Genomic DNA, 17,500 nt, shown 5'->3' with positions numbered 1-17,500 from the left:
AGTTAGTTACTTGCCTTCCGACAGTCTCAGGTAGGCTACTCAGCGCCTCCTGGCTTGGGTACCCACACTCGCCTTGTTCTAGGCTGGTGGTTCTTCCCCATCTGAGGTACCCCCTGTACCTTCACCCGATATTTACAAAGGAACCGACTAATCTGTATTTCCACATCATTCAGAGTTCGTGCACACACACACACACACATATATATATATATATATATATATATATATATATATATATATATATATATGATGTAAGCGGAATAGGAAACACAGGAGTCTTAGTCTTGAGTTTATTCCTGACTAGTTTCGCAGGTATGCTTTTTCAAAGGAATATGTGTACAAACGGGCTGTGGGCATTATATACATGGGGTGGACCTCACCACCTCTCCGAGTTGCCATAGTTGGTGGCGAATGTGAACATCACATTGTGGCTCACGTAACAATGAAGACATTTTTACAATTAAATATGATAACACTAATACCAAAGAAATTATTAATAGAAAATGTAACAATAGTAGTGAAAACGATGAAGATAAATATTTAATAATATTAACAATAATAACAAAATTGATAGTAGCAATACAGGAAATAATAACAATAAAATAGAATAAAAGTAATAATAATAAAAACTATAATAAATAAAAATGATAATACTAATAACCAAGGAATAGTTATTATTTCCTGTATTGCTACTATCAATTTTGTTATTATTGTTAATATAATTAAATATTTATCTTCATCGTTTTCACTACTATTGTTACATTTTCTATTAATAATTTCTTTGGTATTAGTGTTATCATATTTAATTGTAAAAATGTCTTCATTGTTACGTGAGCCACAATGTGATGTTCACATTCGCCACCAACTATGGCAACTCGGAGAGGTGGTGAGGTCCACCCCATGTATATAATGCCCACAGCCCGTTTGTACACATATTCCTTTGAAAAAGCATACCTGCGAAACTAGTCAGGAATAAACTCAAGACTAAGACTCCTGTGTTTCCTATTCCGCTTACATCAACCTGTCAGAATGTCTCAATATATATATATATATATATATATGTATGTATGTATGTACGTAGAAACCACTGTTGGAGTAGAAAAGACTGGAAACGGGGAATCTATATATTTCGATTGCAAACTGCAATCCTCTTCAGTAGATACAATTCAGAGAGAGAGTGTGTTACTTAAGTAGCAACCTTGACATAAGAGGGGGGGACATGGGAAGAGGTCTCTACCCTCGGCTCGCTCCGTATGTGAGGTCAGGAGGTAAATGTGTTTTTAGTAAGTTAGAGATGAAAAGTCCGGACATTATATCCGGGGACCATTGCCCCTTTGAAATATTCATATTGGGCTGATATTCAATGATGGTAGATTCTACCATTTTTCTCCTGAACTCACACTTAGATTTATAAATAAGCTCAGCTTTGTCCCAATCTAAACAATGATTAATTTGCTTGACATGTTGGAACACAGCTGAGCTTTCTTGTTCATATCTAATGGAACGTTTATGTTATGATAAGGACAATAGAGCTCAGCTGTGTTCCAACATGTTAAGCAATTTTATCATTGCCTGAGCGGCTTGCGTCTTTACAAGACAAGGACCGTAGCCACTACTCCATCTCGACCGTTCAAAACGAAACGACTTAGTTCACGGAACGACTGGGCCGTGAACTAAGTCGTTTCGTTTTGAAGGGTCGAGATGGAGTAGTGGCTACGGTCCTTGTCTTGTAAAGACGCAAGCCGCTCAGGCAAGGGTTCGAATCCCAGCAGAAGAGTTTATTTCCAATTGTCAATTGACACAAATATATATATATGTATATACATATATGTATATATATATATGTATATATGTATATATATGTATATATGTATATATATGTATATATGTATATATATATATATATACTTCTTACTTCTTATACTTCTTACTTCTGCTCCCAGATATGCTTTTAGCCTGTCAGGAAAGCCAGAACTCTTGTCCAGTTAGTCCTCCCAAAGCTTTCTTCTTCCCTCAAATCCTCTGTATTTCCTAATCCATTTGCCTCTAGGACTTCTTCAACTCCATCTTTCCACTGTATCTATCTATCTATATATATATATATATATATATATATATATATATATATATATATATATATATATATTTATATACACATATATGCTAATAAGAACACGGGTACGTATGTTCACTTATGCAAAGTAGACCACTTGGAAAAAGAAACTAACGAAGCAGAGCGCTTTCGTATATTACATCTTCAGTGCATTGATGATGTAATATACGAAAGCGATCCGCTTCGTTAGTTTCTTTTATATATATACACACATATATATATATATATATATATGTATATTATATATATATATATATACATGTATGTATAGATATATTATATATATATATGTGTGTGTGTGTGTGTGTGTGTGTGTGTGTGTGTGTGTGTGTGTGTGTGTGTGTGTGTGTGTGTGTGTGTGTGTGTGTGTGTGTGTGTGTGTGTGTGTGTGTGTGTGTGTGTGTGTGTGTGTGTGTGTGTGTATTACTTTCTTTTTTCATTATTCTAGTTGTAGTTCAGTATATGAATTTTTTTCTTACATGTTTATTTATTTATTGATTTATTTATCTGTTTACTTATCTATATGTTTATAAAAAAAAAAATTTTTTTTAGGCCGTGGCTTCTTGTACCTGGTCACCCTAGCTTCCGTTCTGACACCAGCCATCGTCACAGTTGTGTATGACCTCACTCCAACTTCCCTCATCTTTCTTGGGTACGTCTTCCCCCAACCCCATCCCCATCCCCATTTCCACAACGTCTTAGGAAATAAATTCAGGTGCCGGGTGTGAATTGTTAAATTATAAATATGAAATCATAAAACACTCGAAAATGTGTCGCTTAATTCAAACTTAAAATGGCATGGCTACATTCGAGGAAAAAAATTGAAAACATATTAGAAAATAAAATAATCATCTGACCCCACTATCGCGTAATGTCATTCTCAGATTTATTCAACGAGCAACGGGCTGCGCCCGACCCCGCTACGCAGGGGCTCGGCCCTTTGAGCGAGCTCGCTTTGCTCGCAAGTTCTCCAGAGACTATCCAAGGGCTCCCAAGGGACTCCCCAGGAGTTCCCAGAGGCTTGCCCGGGGATTTCCGGATTCCGGTCTGATTTAGATTTATATCAACAGGAATTATTTTATTAGTATATAGATGAAAAATGAAGTTTTTGTTAGATAAGTGGAGGAAAGTTATGTTATTAGCAGATGATATTGTCGGTCGATCAGTCGCTATCACGCATTTAGCATCTACTTCCTTTGTGGGATTCAGTTCTATGGGGTATCATGTGGAGGTGGTGATCCAGTAATTTGGCTTGCAAGAAAGCCTGCCCCCACCCCATCCCAATTTTCATATTTATCGAAAGTGATACTAATATATTGATTTTTTTTAACCTTCAAAAAGGTTATTCATGACGTAACTGCACTGAGGTTCAATGAAATAAGAAACTCACTCACCATCCCACTCTTACGCAGTGGGAAGTGAGAAACCCCTTGCAGGGCAAAGACCTATCAGTTGCGGCAAGCCGCTGGGTTTTTCAGGACGACGTTAGGTCTACTCCCCGCCTGGCCAGGGCTGTTGGGAACCAAAGCTACTTCACTGAAGTGGCACTATATTGTTCAAATGCACCATATTCTCATTTACCACAATTAACTTTGATTTTTTTATGATTTTGCAACTTTCGATGATTCAGCGTCTTTGAGATTATTAAAGTGTCCGGATGCAAGTATAAGTCATATTCATGACCACTGGATTTCTGGAAATACTGGACGGTGAACAAGAATTCTGGAAATACTGGAGAGTGAACGAGTTGAAATGCTTGCAGGGCTAACGAGAGTAATCATTACATGCGCTACGTATACGTCGTCCCCTGGTGCCGCGCAGGGCCTTGGATTGTTGGCATTTGGACGGGATACATCCTCTTCAAGCAAAACAAAAACAGAATCCTCCTGGAGACTGTAAGTACGACAGTTTAGGAATATATAACGTATATTTTTTTCTTTGTGAAATTCCAGTTCCCAAGAGGTCTTTCTTCCAGATATTTATTAGATCTTTTGTCCTCAGTGGCAGGTTGTGACAGGGTGGACGGTTGCTGTGTTTGTGGCTCTAGCGGTGCTATTTGGCATGTACAGCTACGATGACGCTCTCCATCCTATGCAATATGACGTCATGACACAGTTCTTCTATGGAGGATTCCACCGAACTGCCTGGGCTCTTGCTCTGGCGTGGGTTGTCATAGCCTGCCAAAACGGATATGGAGGTTTTGTATATTCATTTTATAGCAATAGAAATAGTGAAGCTTTCAGTTAACGATCACGTTTACTCAGTAAATATACTAAAGGTCCACACCTTTCACTACACGGTCACATTTACTAAAAGTCCGCAAAGCATTCCGTTTGAAATATTTCACTGCTAGACACCAACAGAGTTTCGTCTATGAGGGTTTTATCATCACCAACAAGATCTCTTTATTTGAAAGATATATTCTTAATTTAAAAATCAACCGACTGTTAATCTTAGATTTAATTACGACTGTTTATTTCATCACACATGTTAACAATATAATTCAGTCAAATCTAATCATGACTTAGCGAGAGTGAGGACACTCCATGAGTCACCTTTGACTTGTTTCGTTCTTGAAAAGAACGCATACATGAAACTAAAATAAATGAAAACAAACCCTTACTTTCTTTCTATACATATACTCTATGATCCTCAGGCCTCGTGAACTCTTTCCTATCGTACCCGGCGTGGCAACCTCTCAGCCGCCTTACATACACAATGTTCCTGATGTCGGTACCGATACAGCAGACACTGAGTTACTGCCTAAAGACTACCATCTATCTTACGTATACAAACAAGGTAATCATTTTTATACATTTTGGGAGAGAAAACTGGAAATAATGATGTACATCCGGTGATATGTCTGTTTGTTTGCTTATACGTCTATTTATTTATGTATTTCATTTGTTTCAGATCTTGGAGACTTGCGGAACTCTCTTCGTGACTGGAATAGTGTCCGTATTCGTATCCCTCAGTGTTGAGTCGCCTATACTGGCCCTCGAGAAACTCATCCTCAAAAAAAGAGGTGGGTCTCAAAGTCTAAAGAACCGATGCGTTCATGTATACTGTGCATCATTAGTGCGTGTGTTAGTACAATCACTTTTTTCTAATCTGATGTTAGACGCGTTAAGGGAGTGAGCCAATTGAAATTATAGCGCTACATGATCATATTTTCTTATACGATACACGTACCTTAAAGAATCAATCATATCTGCTCCTTTGGTAATTAGTAAATTCAATCTTCTTTATGTACTTAATTATTTATTTATTTGTTTATCACCTTTTTATTCATTTATATGTTCACTTATTAGCTTACTTTATTAATCCATTTATTTATTTCCCTGTTTACATTTCTATTATTCAACTCTAGTCATTCAATCTGATAGACTATAAACAAACCTCAGATTACCGTTATGACGTCATAACGTCATGATAGGAAATAACGGTCACCTGGTCACATGGTGCATAAGATAACACAAAACAAACCTCTTCAGGTCTGTTGCATCATCATGCGGAAATAATTTTTCTCCCAAATAAACTGATAACACACCAGTCTTGGGAATGTATGCGTGGATTATTAATTTGAATTATATTAACTTCCCAGGATCTGAAAGGCCAGTGGATCGACGGAGGTAATGATAATGATCTCGCTGGTTCAAGATATAAAAGTGAGAGCAGCCAGAATATTTAATTCCTACGACAATTTTCAAGAATTTCCTATGTTCAATTAAATACGGCCAAACCTGGACCATGCTACATCAGAGCAATGTAAACACATCTTTCCTCGTTGGTGAGTTGATGAAAATATGCTTACAAAAATCAAATTTATTATATGAGGACTACAACACAGATAAACATGTGAAATCCACTGTGAAAATGTATGCAATGGGTCTGTTTCGGACAGTACGAAAATAGAGAAATATCCCCCTCGAATTAATCTCATAATCTTTATCTCTGCTGTAGAATAACAGAAAATAAAGATTCCAAATAGAAAATACATAACAACTTTAGAATGATAGAAAATATAGAGAAAAATATATATATATATATATTAATTTGTTCTTTTGATTTTACAACGTAAATATTTTCTCTAATTCCTGAATAAGAGTGTTTTAAAAGTATGGTTATCTAATTCATGTTTTATTAAAAAAAAAAACTCACTCCTAACTATTTGGAAATCCAACAAAACCTGAATATGTGACAAAAAACAGGACAATTCAAGGTTTATGGTGTTATTTGATAGCTGTCGTTATCTTTTGATAATGTTCATGACAATACTCTCTCCTGATTTTACATTCTAAGTGTACCTTCCCTAATGTCGAAATATATATTTGAAATCCACACTCATTGTATGACTAGTATTCCACTTTATCATTCCAAAGTATTGCAATAAAGATATTCGTTTTAATTACACTAAATGCGCAAGATAAACCCAGCATCTTCTAGATCATTCAGATGTCTATGCAAAAACATGATCTAAAAATATGACATAAACTATGGTAAAGTTCAGGAACCAGACGAAGACACTTTAGTTTAAAGTATGGATGGAGTGTAATACAATATGTACCTTGTGAAGATACGACTGTATATCACTTTATCTATTTACTTTATAACAGTGTTTATTTGATCTAGAATCAATATCATTATTTTTGTTAAATTACACTTCTGTTACTGTTTCTATTTAACATGTAATTTCATTCACTGTGGCATATACTAATATGCACAATTTTACATTCATTAAGCATTAAAATATACTTCCAAAACAATTGTACAATTTTTTCCGTATAATTTTGAATATTCAGCTAGTCTTAGTGATCGCCATTTTTTAATATAGTCTTGACTCATCCAGAAAACAGGATGCAGTATATATCAGCCCTTAAGCTGAGTAATGTTTATATCTTCCGAATAGCAATGGCGAACAGACAAAACCTTGGGGAACTCCACTAGTCCAGATGAAGGGGCTGCTTTATGTGACACGTTTTCAGTACCTGGAAAACCTTTCTGCGGCACAGTTAAATGTATTCATCTCCCCTGTACCTGAAGAACTACAGGCACAGGAAGGAAATTACAAAAAAAATATATAGCTTATGGCTGAGAAGCTGACTTACGAAGATATCAGGTATCATCATTCGGACAGAGTTCGTGTACGACAAATGCATATTCCCATTTGTACTCTATTACTTCCCAGTATGGGATATTATATGCAAACATTTATGCAGTCGATACGTTGGAGACTTTAGTGACAACCCCTTTGCACCAAAGTCACATATTCTTTTATGATTGGGGAATAATTTCCACTGGAAAAACGAACACTAAACACTTTCATTTCCTGCTGTCTCTCAGTTCTACCACCTTCCACTCTCATTTAATATCCCTACGACTACCACCACTTCGACCCAATATTGGAAAGAAGCGCTGTTTATCGGTAATGAAATATAATCATTTAATCTTTACAGTTTCTCTCGGTTCTACTTCACTTATATCTGAGCTTTTCTATGTTTCTTTGTGTCAGCGAACGTCTGCAGAGATTTCTTAACACTCCTTGCCAACCGACGTCATCTCCCCGGTTATACAGACTTCAAAAGACCTCAGGAAGCACATTTGGGAGATCTATGTTCGGCAGACATTGTCTGGGGCAGACCTACTCATTTGGTCCGTGAGACAGTGTATCCGTAGAATTCGCATCGATACCAGGATACGTAAACGTCTTTGAATATTTTTTCCCAAAGTGGCGATCCTTGACTGGGTTACTCTTCTACTCAAGAAGAAGAAGAAAAATAAACGTAGCCTATTGAACCAATGTTTGTACAGTAATGACTAGCTGCCACTTTCCAGGCATTTCCTCACTAGCATAGCCCCTTTTTTCCCCGAAGGGAATAATGTGTTCATATAAAGATAGCGTATACACTCCACCATCTACTCTTGTGTCACATCAGCCTTTCAGGCATCTGCGACATAGCCCAGCAAGTGTCAGGAAATCAGCTCGATGGTTTGGATGGGAACACCTGCACGACGACATGACGTCACTGAGGTCTTTTAGGGAACACTCGAGGTACTTGACTTCGAAGAACTCTTCGAGTTCTTTCTCCACGTCTGTCGAAGAGCCACAGATCGACTCGCCAAGGGAACATGATCGCTTTTTCCTTTTCCTCTAGGAGCTGGTCCTGTGAAATAATACAAAACATAGAATCAATACATATGTTGCAAATATTCTCTTTCTCTCACACGCATGTGTGTGTGTGTGTGTGTGTGTGTGTGTGTGTGTGTGTGTGTGTGTGTGTGTGTGTGTGTGTGTGTGTGTGTGTGTGTGTGTGTGTGTGTGTGTGTGTGTGTGTGTGTGTGTGTGTGTGTGTGTGTGTGTGTGTGTGTGTGTGTTTGTGTTTGTATTTGTGATCGTCTGAAATTGGTTATGTATTTCAAATTAACTTATATTTCAGATCATAAAAATATTCCCTTTGATTTATGTATCATATTTCAACCAAAAATAAAACAATTTGAATAAATGAAGACTGAATAATATAAAATCACACGGAAAACTGCACTTATTTACTGAAATATTATTCAAGCCTTTATCGAGTGCACATGTGTAATCCTAATCTTAACCCCTTAAAGTGAAGCCTTCTTAAAGAATAGATTCGACTTTAGGTCTAGTATGTGTGAAACCACATAAGATCCTATATTTTGGATGTAATTCACAAAGAAAGAAAGAAAGAAAGAAAGAAAATCTCACCTGATCTCCCGAAAAGAATTTTCTCAAGACCAATAATAGGCGATTCGACGGTTAGAGTGACGATCGTGGCAGCAATGGATACGATGAACATGGAACCACAAGTCTCCAGGATCTGAAGTGTTTATCCACCTTTATTAATGACTCCTTTTCATCACAGAGGCACTCATTCCACGCGTCATATTCCCAATAACAAAATATCATTGTTGTCATGGGCTTTGATTTACCAGCGCTTCGTATCACCATGGAAAATCTCGCGCCTTTGTCATGCGTTATATTATACTTTGTATGTTGTCTAGTAGGTCAAAGGTAGGAAAATAGAATGCCCTTACTATTTCCGTGAGAGTGAAGTAGATGGGAGTTTTTCTGGAAAAGCCAATTGTCTGTTGGACCAAGATCGACATTAAGAACATGGTGAAGGTGAGCCGACTGAGCGGCTGCCACGCCGGATACGACAGAAACGTGTTGACAAAACCTGAAAATAGTCCCATAAAGCTCAAAAACTCCTTACAAATTATATCAAAAGAGGATTTCAGTTACACCCCTGTTTGCATTATCTGAATGTTCAAGCGGATCGTACCTCCATATCCAGTGTGACAGGCGAAGACGACCCAGGCCAGCGCCATTGCCCAGACAGTTCGATGGAATCCTCCGTACAAGAACTGCGTCATGACGTCATATTCTTTGGGCTGGAAGAATTGGTTGTAGCTCCACATTCCGAAAAGGACCGACAAAGCCATGAACGCGGCAGTTACCCAGCCGGCCGCGACCTGCCACTGTGGAGAGTGGATGCAGAGGGAATTTAAACGAACACAAGTCCATACACAAACAAACATCCCTTCCCACCCTACGATTTTCACCATGTTAATGTAACTGCCGTTACTGAATATGTAACATTTTCTGTAGTATTGTTAATATAGAATATGAGAAATTCTCATAATAAACTGAAAGGTAAAAGTACTTCAAGATTTACTCAGAACCCTCATGTACCTCAGGATATTCCGTATGAACATTTTAAAGTCAATAATTCAGTGTGGAGTCCTATATACTTACAGTCTTTAGACTGAATCTCTTCTGGTTATATTTGAAGAGGATATACCCGGTCCAAATGCCCACGATCCAGGCCCCAGCACGACACCAGGGAGTGACGTAGATGTAGCGCATGTAGCGATTGCCCACTCCAGCGCTGCAACAGAAACACACTTGTGAGAAATTCCTCTTGTGCTCGCCGTTTTGTCCCGATAACAAGACCTGTGATTATAGGCACTCGAGTAATAACTAAACCTTACCAGAGTTCTGGTCATGACCAAGGAAAATAAATCTAATCATATACCAAAGGATTTCCTCCCTTGTAAGGGAGGTGGCCACCTAAGGCACACACCCACTCTCATCCCATCCCACACCCATCTGTCACTTATTAGTTTCCCTTCCGTCTTAGCTCCTGCTGGGTGAAGGGTCATACTTGTCTCCCCCCTACTGCCCGGGTCAAAATCAGTGAAACAGGACACAGCACCTCCACAGCAGGACCCCTCCGTTTCATTTCATTGGCGACCTTCCCTTTTCGTCCCCTCAGGCGAAAATAGAGAAGACGGGGTGAAATCCCTTCAAGCCTCGTCTAATTAATTATATTCCATTCACAACCATTCTCCACTTTCCCATATATCTTGCCTTCTCTCTTCCCTGACCAACAGACATTCCCCTTTTACTCAAGACCCCCTTCACCCCATCCATCCATCCATCTAATTTTCGGTCTTCCCTGAAGTTCATTCCACCCACCTATGTCTTCCACATCCAGTAGCCTAAAGTCTGCCAATGCGTTGCATATAATCTAATGAAATACTGTGGGCATCCGAAACTAACTCATGCCATATCAGGAAATATGCAAATTATCACTGTTGTATTACGATTTTTTTTACATAAGATCAATATCAACATAGAGGATCTGTTGTATAGATGCATGTGGATCGAATTCAGGTGCTCAAACAATAGCACTTATCCTAAATAGAAATAGCCAAGTATGTCACTGGAGCAAAGGAGTTTATCATAATATACCCACGAACCACAAATATATCAGAAACTGGTTGAGGTCTCTTTCTCCTGAGCCAAACTGACCCGTCTAATGACTGTTTAATTTGAACAGTTCTCGGAACTGAACGAGTTGAACGGATCGTAGCTGGATAAGAGTATGTGTATAATACTTACGGAACTCCTGTGATGAGTCCAGGCGGGTAATCGCCCACGACTGTGATGATGGCGGGAATCATCACAGAGACCAGACTGACGAAGCAAAGAAGAATCTGTCCTGCAAAAAGAATCAAGATAATGAGTTAGTCCACGCGTGATTCGCTATGGTCGTAGACTTGTGATCAAAGGTTGTTGAAATATATTTTTTCTAATAGACATTACAGATAAGCCCTAAAATATCTGCGGTTGTTTTTCAAACTCCTTTGATGGGTTTGGGGGGCGCGTGAGAGGCTATGTTGTTTGAAAATAGGAGCAAAGAAAAAATTATAAGATTCATTGATATAATCTCTCTACCTTCCTGTTCTTTGCCTCTTATTCTCCGAATATTTTTTTTATATTAATCTTAATATTTTAAATTCTCCCACAATCTCTAATTTGGCTATATCCTTCTTTCCCTCCTCCTCTTCCTCTCTTCCATTTTTTTTTTATTATTAACCTCTCCTTATGGCTCTCTGATTCCTCGTTTCTCTTTCTCCTCATATTGGTTTCATTTTTTTTTTTATTCTTAATATTTTACTCTTTCCCACCATATCTTCTTTAGTCGTAATCTTCTTCTCCTTCTCTTCCTCCCTTGCTATATATATTCTCTTAACCAGCCTATCTTCTCTCAATCTCCCTGCATGCACAAGCCACAACCATCCCACGCTCTCACCCACTGCGACACGCTCATTTTACTTTAGCGATTTTACGCTGCCCCTAATTGGCGACTCGTCCACTTTTCTCCTGCTACGCACACACTTCTCGTGAACTCTGTCTACAGGTCCTTCCGTCTTTTCAACTGCCCCAATAACAGCCTACGCATTCTCCACCATCCACGCATTTGTTCGAGCAAAAAAAAAAAAAAAAATTCCTTCTCCTAGTAGAACTGTGTGTGTGTGTGTGTGTGTGTGTGTGTGTGTGTGTGTGTGTGTGTGTGTGTGTGTGTGTGTGTGTGTGTGTGTGTGTGTGTGTGTGTGTGTGTGTGTGTGTGTGTGTGTGTGTGTGTGTGTGTGTGTGTGTGTGTGTGTGTGTGTGTGTGTGTGTGTGTGTGTGTGTGTGTGTGTGTGTGTGTGTGTGTGTGTGTGTGTGTGTGTGTGTGTGTGTGTGTGTGTGTGTGTGTGTGTGTGTGTGTGTGTGTGTGTGTGTGTGTGTGTGTGTGTGTGTGTGTGTGTGTGTGTGTGTGCGCGCGCGCGCACGCGTCTGCAATGTTACCTCTGCAAACATTGCAGATATGTCATGCGCGTATGCAAGCAAGCGTGGCTACGTTCGTACATGCAAGAGGCTGACAGAAGCTTAGTGAATGGAGTGTGTGAGAACACTAACCAATTCCAGGGTAGAAGTGGAGTGGCAGGAGTAGAAGAGGAGCGATTAGGAAAAGCTGAGTGTCCACCGCCGTGTACCAGCACTGACCAATACACTGAAAGAAAATTAACAAATAAACAACACATATCTTTCAAGTAACTTGAGCTTTATTCCATAATACTTATGCGTTTGTTATTCTGTCTGAAAATGTAATAAACAAATGTACATAATGTCTTCAAGTATTTTTTTTCTCCTGCGGTAATTTTGGATAAAGGTTAAACTTTTTCTTTGAAAGATAAAAGAAAAGTAGTAGTGATTTTTTCATTTCAATTATAGTTTTTAGTATAATCTATCTATATACTATGGGCCTAATTTCCCTTATACGGGAGGTAGCCTTTGTTAGAGTACGTAAAGAAATTGCCCTCCTTCCCATTTGCAACCAGTGACTAAATCAACCCCAAACAACCCCGACCCCATTTTGGGGCCACAAGAATTGAATAGAAAAAAAAATCCTTACATCTTCCATCACGCCTTTTTCGTTGTAGCCCAAGAAGTTATTGACGTAAAGGATGTCTTTCCACCAGTGTTTTTGGCAAATGTTGGACTGGAAAGTGTCGAAGAGGCCCGACCGTGGGCCCGATGTAAAAAAGCGAGATATGGTCGTCAGGTAACCACAGGTGAGGGCGATTGGTGGGGTCAGTCTATGCAGAAAAGAGAAGGTCGATGTCATCCAGTGCACAGAACGAAGAAGGAATACTTGTGTATATTACAACAAAAGATATCAGAACTTGCATTTAGCTAAGATTATCACAACCTTCTGTGTGGCAAACAACAAGGTTTATGCATGAAATGGCAACAGAGAACGGTAGTTGTATTGAACTTAGTTTATCATAACTTAAGTATTTTTCCTTGCGACATGCTATGAGCTTCTCTCAGTTTCAAGAATTTGAGTCTTTTTTCTAAACACTTGATGCTACTTCCTGTGTGAATATGGTTTGATAATACTTGTTGAAATTTTATAATAATTACACGAACCACCAGGATATATACATAGTGCGTTGTAAATAGATATGTGGTGGATAAGTACCGAATAAATCGGTGGACGTAGAACGTTATGACGTCAAGTCGTCCTCTTTTCTGGAGTTCCTTCATGACGCCGTAGGAGACGAGGAGTCCGCTCATGAAGAAGAAAGAATCGACGCTCACCGTTGCATTTCCTATGATTTGAAAGAACAATCCTGTCGTCTTCTGCAAATTGTTACAGGTTGACAGTGCATCAGGGTATGTGATAGTAAGACAGATAAATCAAATGTGCAGATAATATGACGCGCCCAAAGAACATAAATGAAAAAAGATACATGACACAAAGAACAAATGACTTGTATCGACATGCGTTGGTATAGGAACTCATTCACACTCGCAAACACACAATGAATATAGAAATGCACATTCCATATGTCAGTCTTCTCAACAACATATAATCTGATTGAAAAAATAAACTCCTTTTGTGTAGTGAAGTATTTCTTTCAGTTGTATAAAATCATTTAATGATAGCCTGAATGGGCATTAAAAGTGGTACCAAAACAGAATACATATACCGTGTGTATTTACCTAGTTGTATTTCACGGGAAGGAGAGCTATGCTCGTGGGGTTCCGTCTCCATATCTCATTTTATCTAAACTATTTTTAAATTCATGTATTGTTCTTGCACACACTATTTTTTCATCCAACTTGTTCCAACTGTCTATTACTCTGTGAGGAAAGCTATTCTTTTTCAGATCTCTTCTATAGCTGTCCTTCTTGATTTTCCTTCCGTGTCCTCTTGTGTTTCCATCATCCCATTTTATCAGATTCTCTCTATCAATAACTTCTATGCCTTTCATGATTCTGTAAATAGCTATCAAATCTCCTCTCTCTCTTCTTTGCTCTAATGTCTGTAGTTCAAGTTTTACTAGTCTCTCTTCATATGATAGTTTTGAGAGTGTTGGTGCCAATTTTGTAATTGCTCTTTGTATTCTTTCAAGTTTTTTTATACATTTTTTTGTACTTGGTGACCATACTGTTGCTGCATATTCCAATTTTGGTCTTATCAGAGTGGTTAGAATTTTCTTCACCATTTCTTCATCCAGGTATGCAAATGCCACTTTGATTGTTCTTATCAAATTATAAGTTTCTCCAAAAATCTTATTTATATGTTTCTCAGGTGACATATTATTCATAACAATGACTCCCAGGTCCTTCTCATTCTCTACTTTTTTTATTCCTTCTTCTCCCAATTTATATGATCCTATTATTCTGTTTTTGCTTTTTCCAAATTCCATTATACTACACTTTTTAGTGTTGAACTCCATCTCCCACTTCCTACTCCATTCCTGTACTTTGTTCAGATCATTCTGTAGTGACTCACAATCTTCATCCGTTTTCACTTTTTTCAACAGTTTTGCATCATCTGCAAAGAAGCTCATATAACTTTTAATTCCTTCATCCATATCATTAATATATATAGCAAACATTATTGGGGCCAGAACTGTTCCTTGTGGGACACCGATTATTACTTCATCCCATTCTGAGTGTTTATCTCTTATCACCACTCTCATTTTTCTTTCTTGCAAAACGTTTTCCATCCATTTAAGCAGTTTGCCCTGTATTCCTCCTTCAGTTTCTAATTTCTTAAGCAACTTTTTGTGTGGTACTTTGTCAAAAGCCTTTTTCAAGTCCAGAAATGCACAATCAGCTCATCCATCTCTTTCTTGTATTATGTCTATTAGCCTTGAATAGAAACATAACAAATTGGTGACGCATGATCGTCCTTGTCTGAATCCAAATTGCCTTGTATTTAGCACGTTGTTTTTTTTCTAAATATTTTACCCATCTACTTTTGACAATTCTTTCACAAATTTTTGCTATTGTACTTGTTAGAGAGACTGGTCTATAGTTGGTAGGGTCTTCCTTATTTCCCCCTTTATATATAGGTACTATATTTGCTCTTTTCCAATCTTCTGGGACTTTTCCTTCCATCAAGGAACTGTTTATTATGCTATGTATTTTGTCTGCCAGTTCTTTCCTGCATTCTTTCAAAATCCAGTTTGCTATTTCATCTGGTCCATGCGATTTTCTAACATCTAGATTACTCAAGTGTTTCAATATTTCATTCTTTGTTACTTCTATTTCTTTCATGTGGGGGACTTTCTCTTTCCATTCGATCTCTTCAGGTTGTATGTTCTCTCTTGTAAACACTGATTTAAAATGTTTGTTCATAATTTCTGCCATTTCTAATTCAACTCCTCCTTGCCTTAATTTTTCCAAATCTTGTTTGTTTTTCAGTTTGTTGTTTACAAATCTGTAAAATAGTTTTGGTTGATCTTTACACTTTTCTATGATATCTTTTTCATATTTTCTCTTTTCCTCTCTGCACGCTTGTACATATTCATTTCTATAACAAGTATATATTTTCCACTTTTCAGGTCTTTTGTCCTTTCTCCACTTAGTCCAAGCTTTATCTCTTTTGTCTTTTAACTCCTCACAACTTTTGCTGTACCAACATTTTATATATTTCTTTTCTTGTTTTTGTCTTGGGACATACTGTTCCACTCCTTTTTTATAAATTTTTGTCAAAATATTCCATTTCTCCTCCACTGTTGTTCCTTCTTTGTATATTCCTTCCCAGTTTTCTTTTTGAAAGAATTCTCTTATTTTATCAAAGTTTGTTTTTTCATACATCATTCTTCCTTTTCTATATTGTTCATTTCTTCTCATGTATTTTTCCTCATTTAATTCCAGTTCCATCAATATATGGTCACTTTTACTTATTGGTGTTTTATATTCAATCTTTTCCACTATTCCAGGTTCAGATGTGATTATTAGGTCCAGTCTCGATGGTTCTTCTTCATTTCTATACCTAGTGTTCTCCTGCATCCACTGTGTCATTGTATGATCAACAATCATCTCGAGTAGAACATTTCCCCATGAGCCGTCTCCACCCTTTGCTGTCATCTCTTCCCAGCAGACTTCTTTGCAATTAAAGTCGCCCATCATAACTATGTCGGTGTGTGTGTGTGTGTGTGTGTGTGTGTGTGTGTGTGTGTGTGTGTGTGTGTGTGTGTGTGTGTGTGTGTGTGTGTGTGTGTGTGTGTGTGTGTGTGTGTGTGTGTGTGTGTGTGTGTGTGTGTGTGTGTGTGTGTGTGTGTGTGTGTGTGTGTTGTGTGTGGGGGGGGGGGGTGTGGGTGTGGGTGTGTGTGTGTGTGTGTGCGCCTGTGTGTGTGTGGGTGTGTGTGTAAATGTGTGTGTGTGTGTGTGTGTGTGTGTGTGTGTGTGTGTGTGTGTGTGTGTGCGTCTGTGTGTGTGTGTGTGTGTGTGTGTGTGTGTGTGTGTGTGTGTGTGTGTGTGTGTGTGTGTGTGTGTGTGTGTGTGTGTGTGTGTGTGTGTGTGTGTGTGTGTGTGTGTGTGTGTGTGTGTGTAAAGACATACACATCCATGAATACGTGTGGACACAGTTTACATTTTCATCTTCCTCTTTCACACAAATACAAACATACACAAACATCCATTAACAATATGAAAATAGAATTGATGTCTCACCGTTCCTATAGTCATTATGTTGGAGAAAAATTTGATGTTCACGAGATGCTGATGACCCCAAAGCACCCAGGACATGGAAAGCACCCTGGAAATTCGTTTGATCGTCATTTGGAGTTCTATGTCTTGAAAAATGTATCATAACAGTTTGGAGCAAATACAACAAGTGAAGATTTATCCATTTATCTATTTATTCATATAATAGCTCATTTATTAGCTGAATTATTTATATGTCTATCCATTTACTTATTGATTTATCCATTTGTTTATTTATTAATTTGTTTACTTAATCATTGACTTATTTATCTATTCATCTATTTATTGTTTTATTTACCAATTCATTTTTCTATTTATTCTATTATTCATTTCGTCAGTTATTTATTTGATTATTGGTTTATTTATTCATTTATCTATTTTATATATCTATTTATTCATTCATTCATTATCTACTTTATTCATTTTTATTTACCATCAATTATCTATTTATTCAATTTTATTTATTTGTTAATCAATTATTACATTCACTGATTGATTTATTTATTTGCTTATTTGTTTGCTTA

At 37.7% G+C, this 17,500-nt stretch overlaps 2 protein-coding genes across 2 annotated transcripts in view; one reads left to right on the top strand and one right to left on the bottom strand.

Annotated features, from left to right (window-relative positions):
* LOC143032798 (nose resistant to fluoxetine protein 6-like) overlaps nucleotides 1-6,148 on the top strand; it is an 18,384-nt gene extending 12,236 nt beyond the window's left edge. Inside the window, exons 13-18 of the mRNA XM_076197849.1 lie at nucleotides 2,666-2,765; nucleotides 3,876-4,008; nucleotides 4,115-4,310; nucleotides 4,770-4,912; nucleotides 5,027-5,138; nucleotides 5,718-6,148. Of these exons, the coding sequence (XP_076053964.1) occupies nucleotides 2,666-2,765; nucleotides 3,876-4,008; nucleotides 4,115-4,310; nucleotides 4,770-4,912; nucleotides 5,027-5,138; nucleotides 5,718-5,749 (716 nt within the window). The 3' untranslated portion in view covers nucleotides 5,750-6,148. The remainder of the gene's footprint in view (nucleotides 1-2,665; nucleotides 2,766-3,875; nucleotides 4,009-4,114; nucleotides 4,311-4,769; nucleotides 4,913-5,026; nucleotides 5,139-5,717) is intronic.
* A 111-nt stretch (nucleotides 6,149-6,259) lies between these two features.
* The window catches only part of LOC143032795 (nose resistant to fluoxetine protein 6-like), a 15,646-nt gene continuing 4,405 nt past the window's right edge, over nucleotides 6,260-17,500 (bottom strand). Inside the window, exons 8-17 of the mRNA XM_076197845.1 lie at nucleotides 16,944-17,028; nucleotides 13,453-13,613; nucleotides 12,883-13,066; nucleotides 12,387-12,480; nucleotides 11,043-11,142; nucleotides 9,894-10,026; nucleotides 9,421-9,616; nucleotides 9,173-9,315; nucleotides 8,844-8,955; nucleotides 6,260-8,277 (exon numbers count right to left, since the gene is read on the bottom strand). Of these exons, the coding sequence (XP_076053960.1) occupies nucleotides 8,150-8,277; nucleotides 8,844-8,955; nucleotides 9,173-9,315; nucleotides 9,421-9,616; nucleotides 9,894-10,026; nucleotides 11,043-11,142; nucleotides 12,387-12,480; nucleotides 12,883-13,066; nucleotides 13,453-13,613; nucleotides 16,944-17,028 (1,336 nt within the window). The 3' untranslated portion in view covers nucleotides 6,260-8,149. The remainder of the gene's footprint in view (nucleotides 8,278-8,843; nucleotides 8,956-9,172; nucleotides 9,316-9,420; nucleotides 9,617-9,893; nucleotides 10,027-11,042; nucleotides 11,143-12,386; nucleotides 12,481-12,882; nucleotides 13,067-13,452; nucleotides 13,614-16,943; nucleotides 17,029-17,500) is intronic.

This window comes from Oratosquilla oratoria, chromosome 14 (genome assembly GCF_046742065.1).
Source record: "Oratosquilla oratoria isolate Oo_2021 chromosome 14, ASM4674206v1, whole genome shotgun sequence".
Classification (NCBI taxonomy): Eukaryota; Metazoa; Arthropoda; class Malacostraca; order Stomatopoda; family Squillidae; genus Oratosquilla; species Oratosquilla oratoria.
This window is presented reverse-complemented; position numbering and strand designations above follow the sequence as displayed.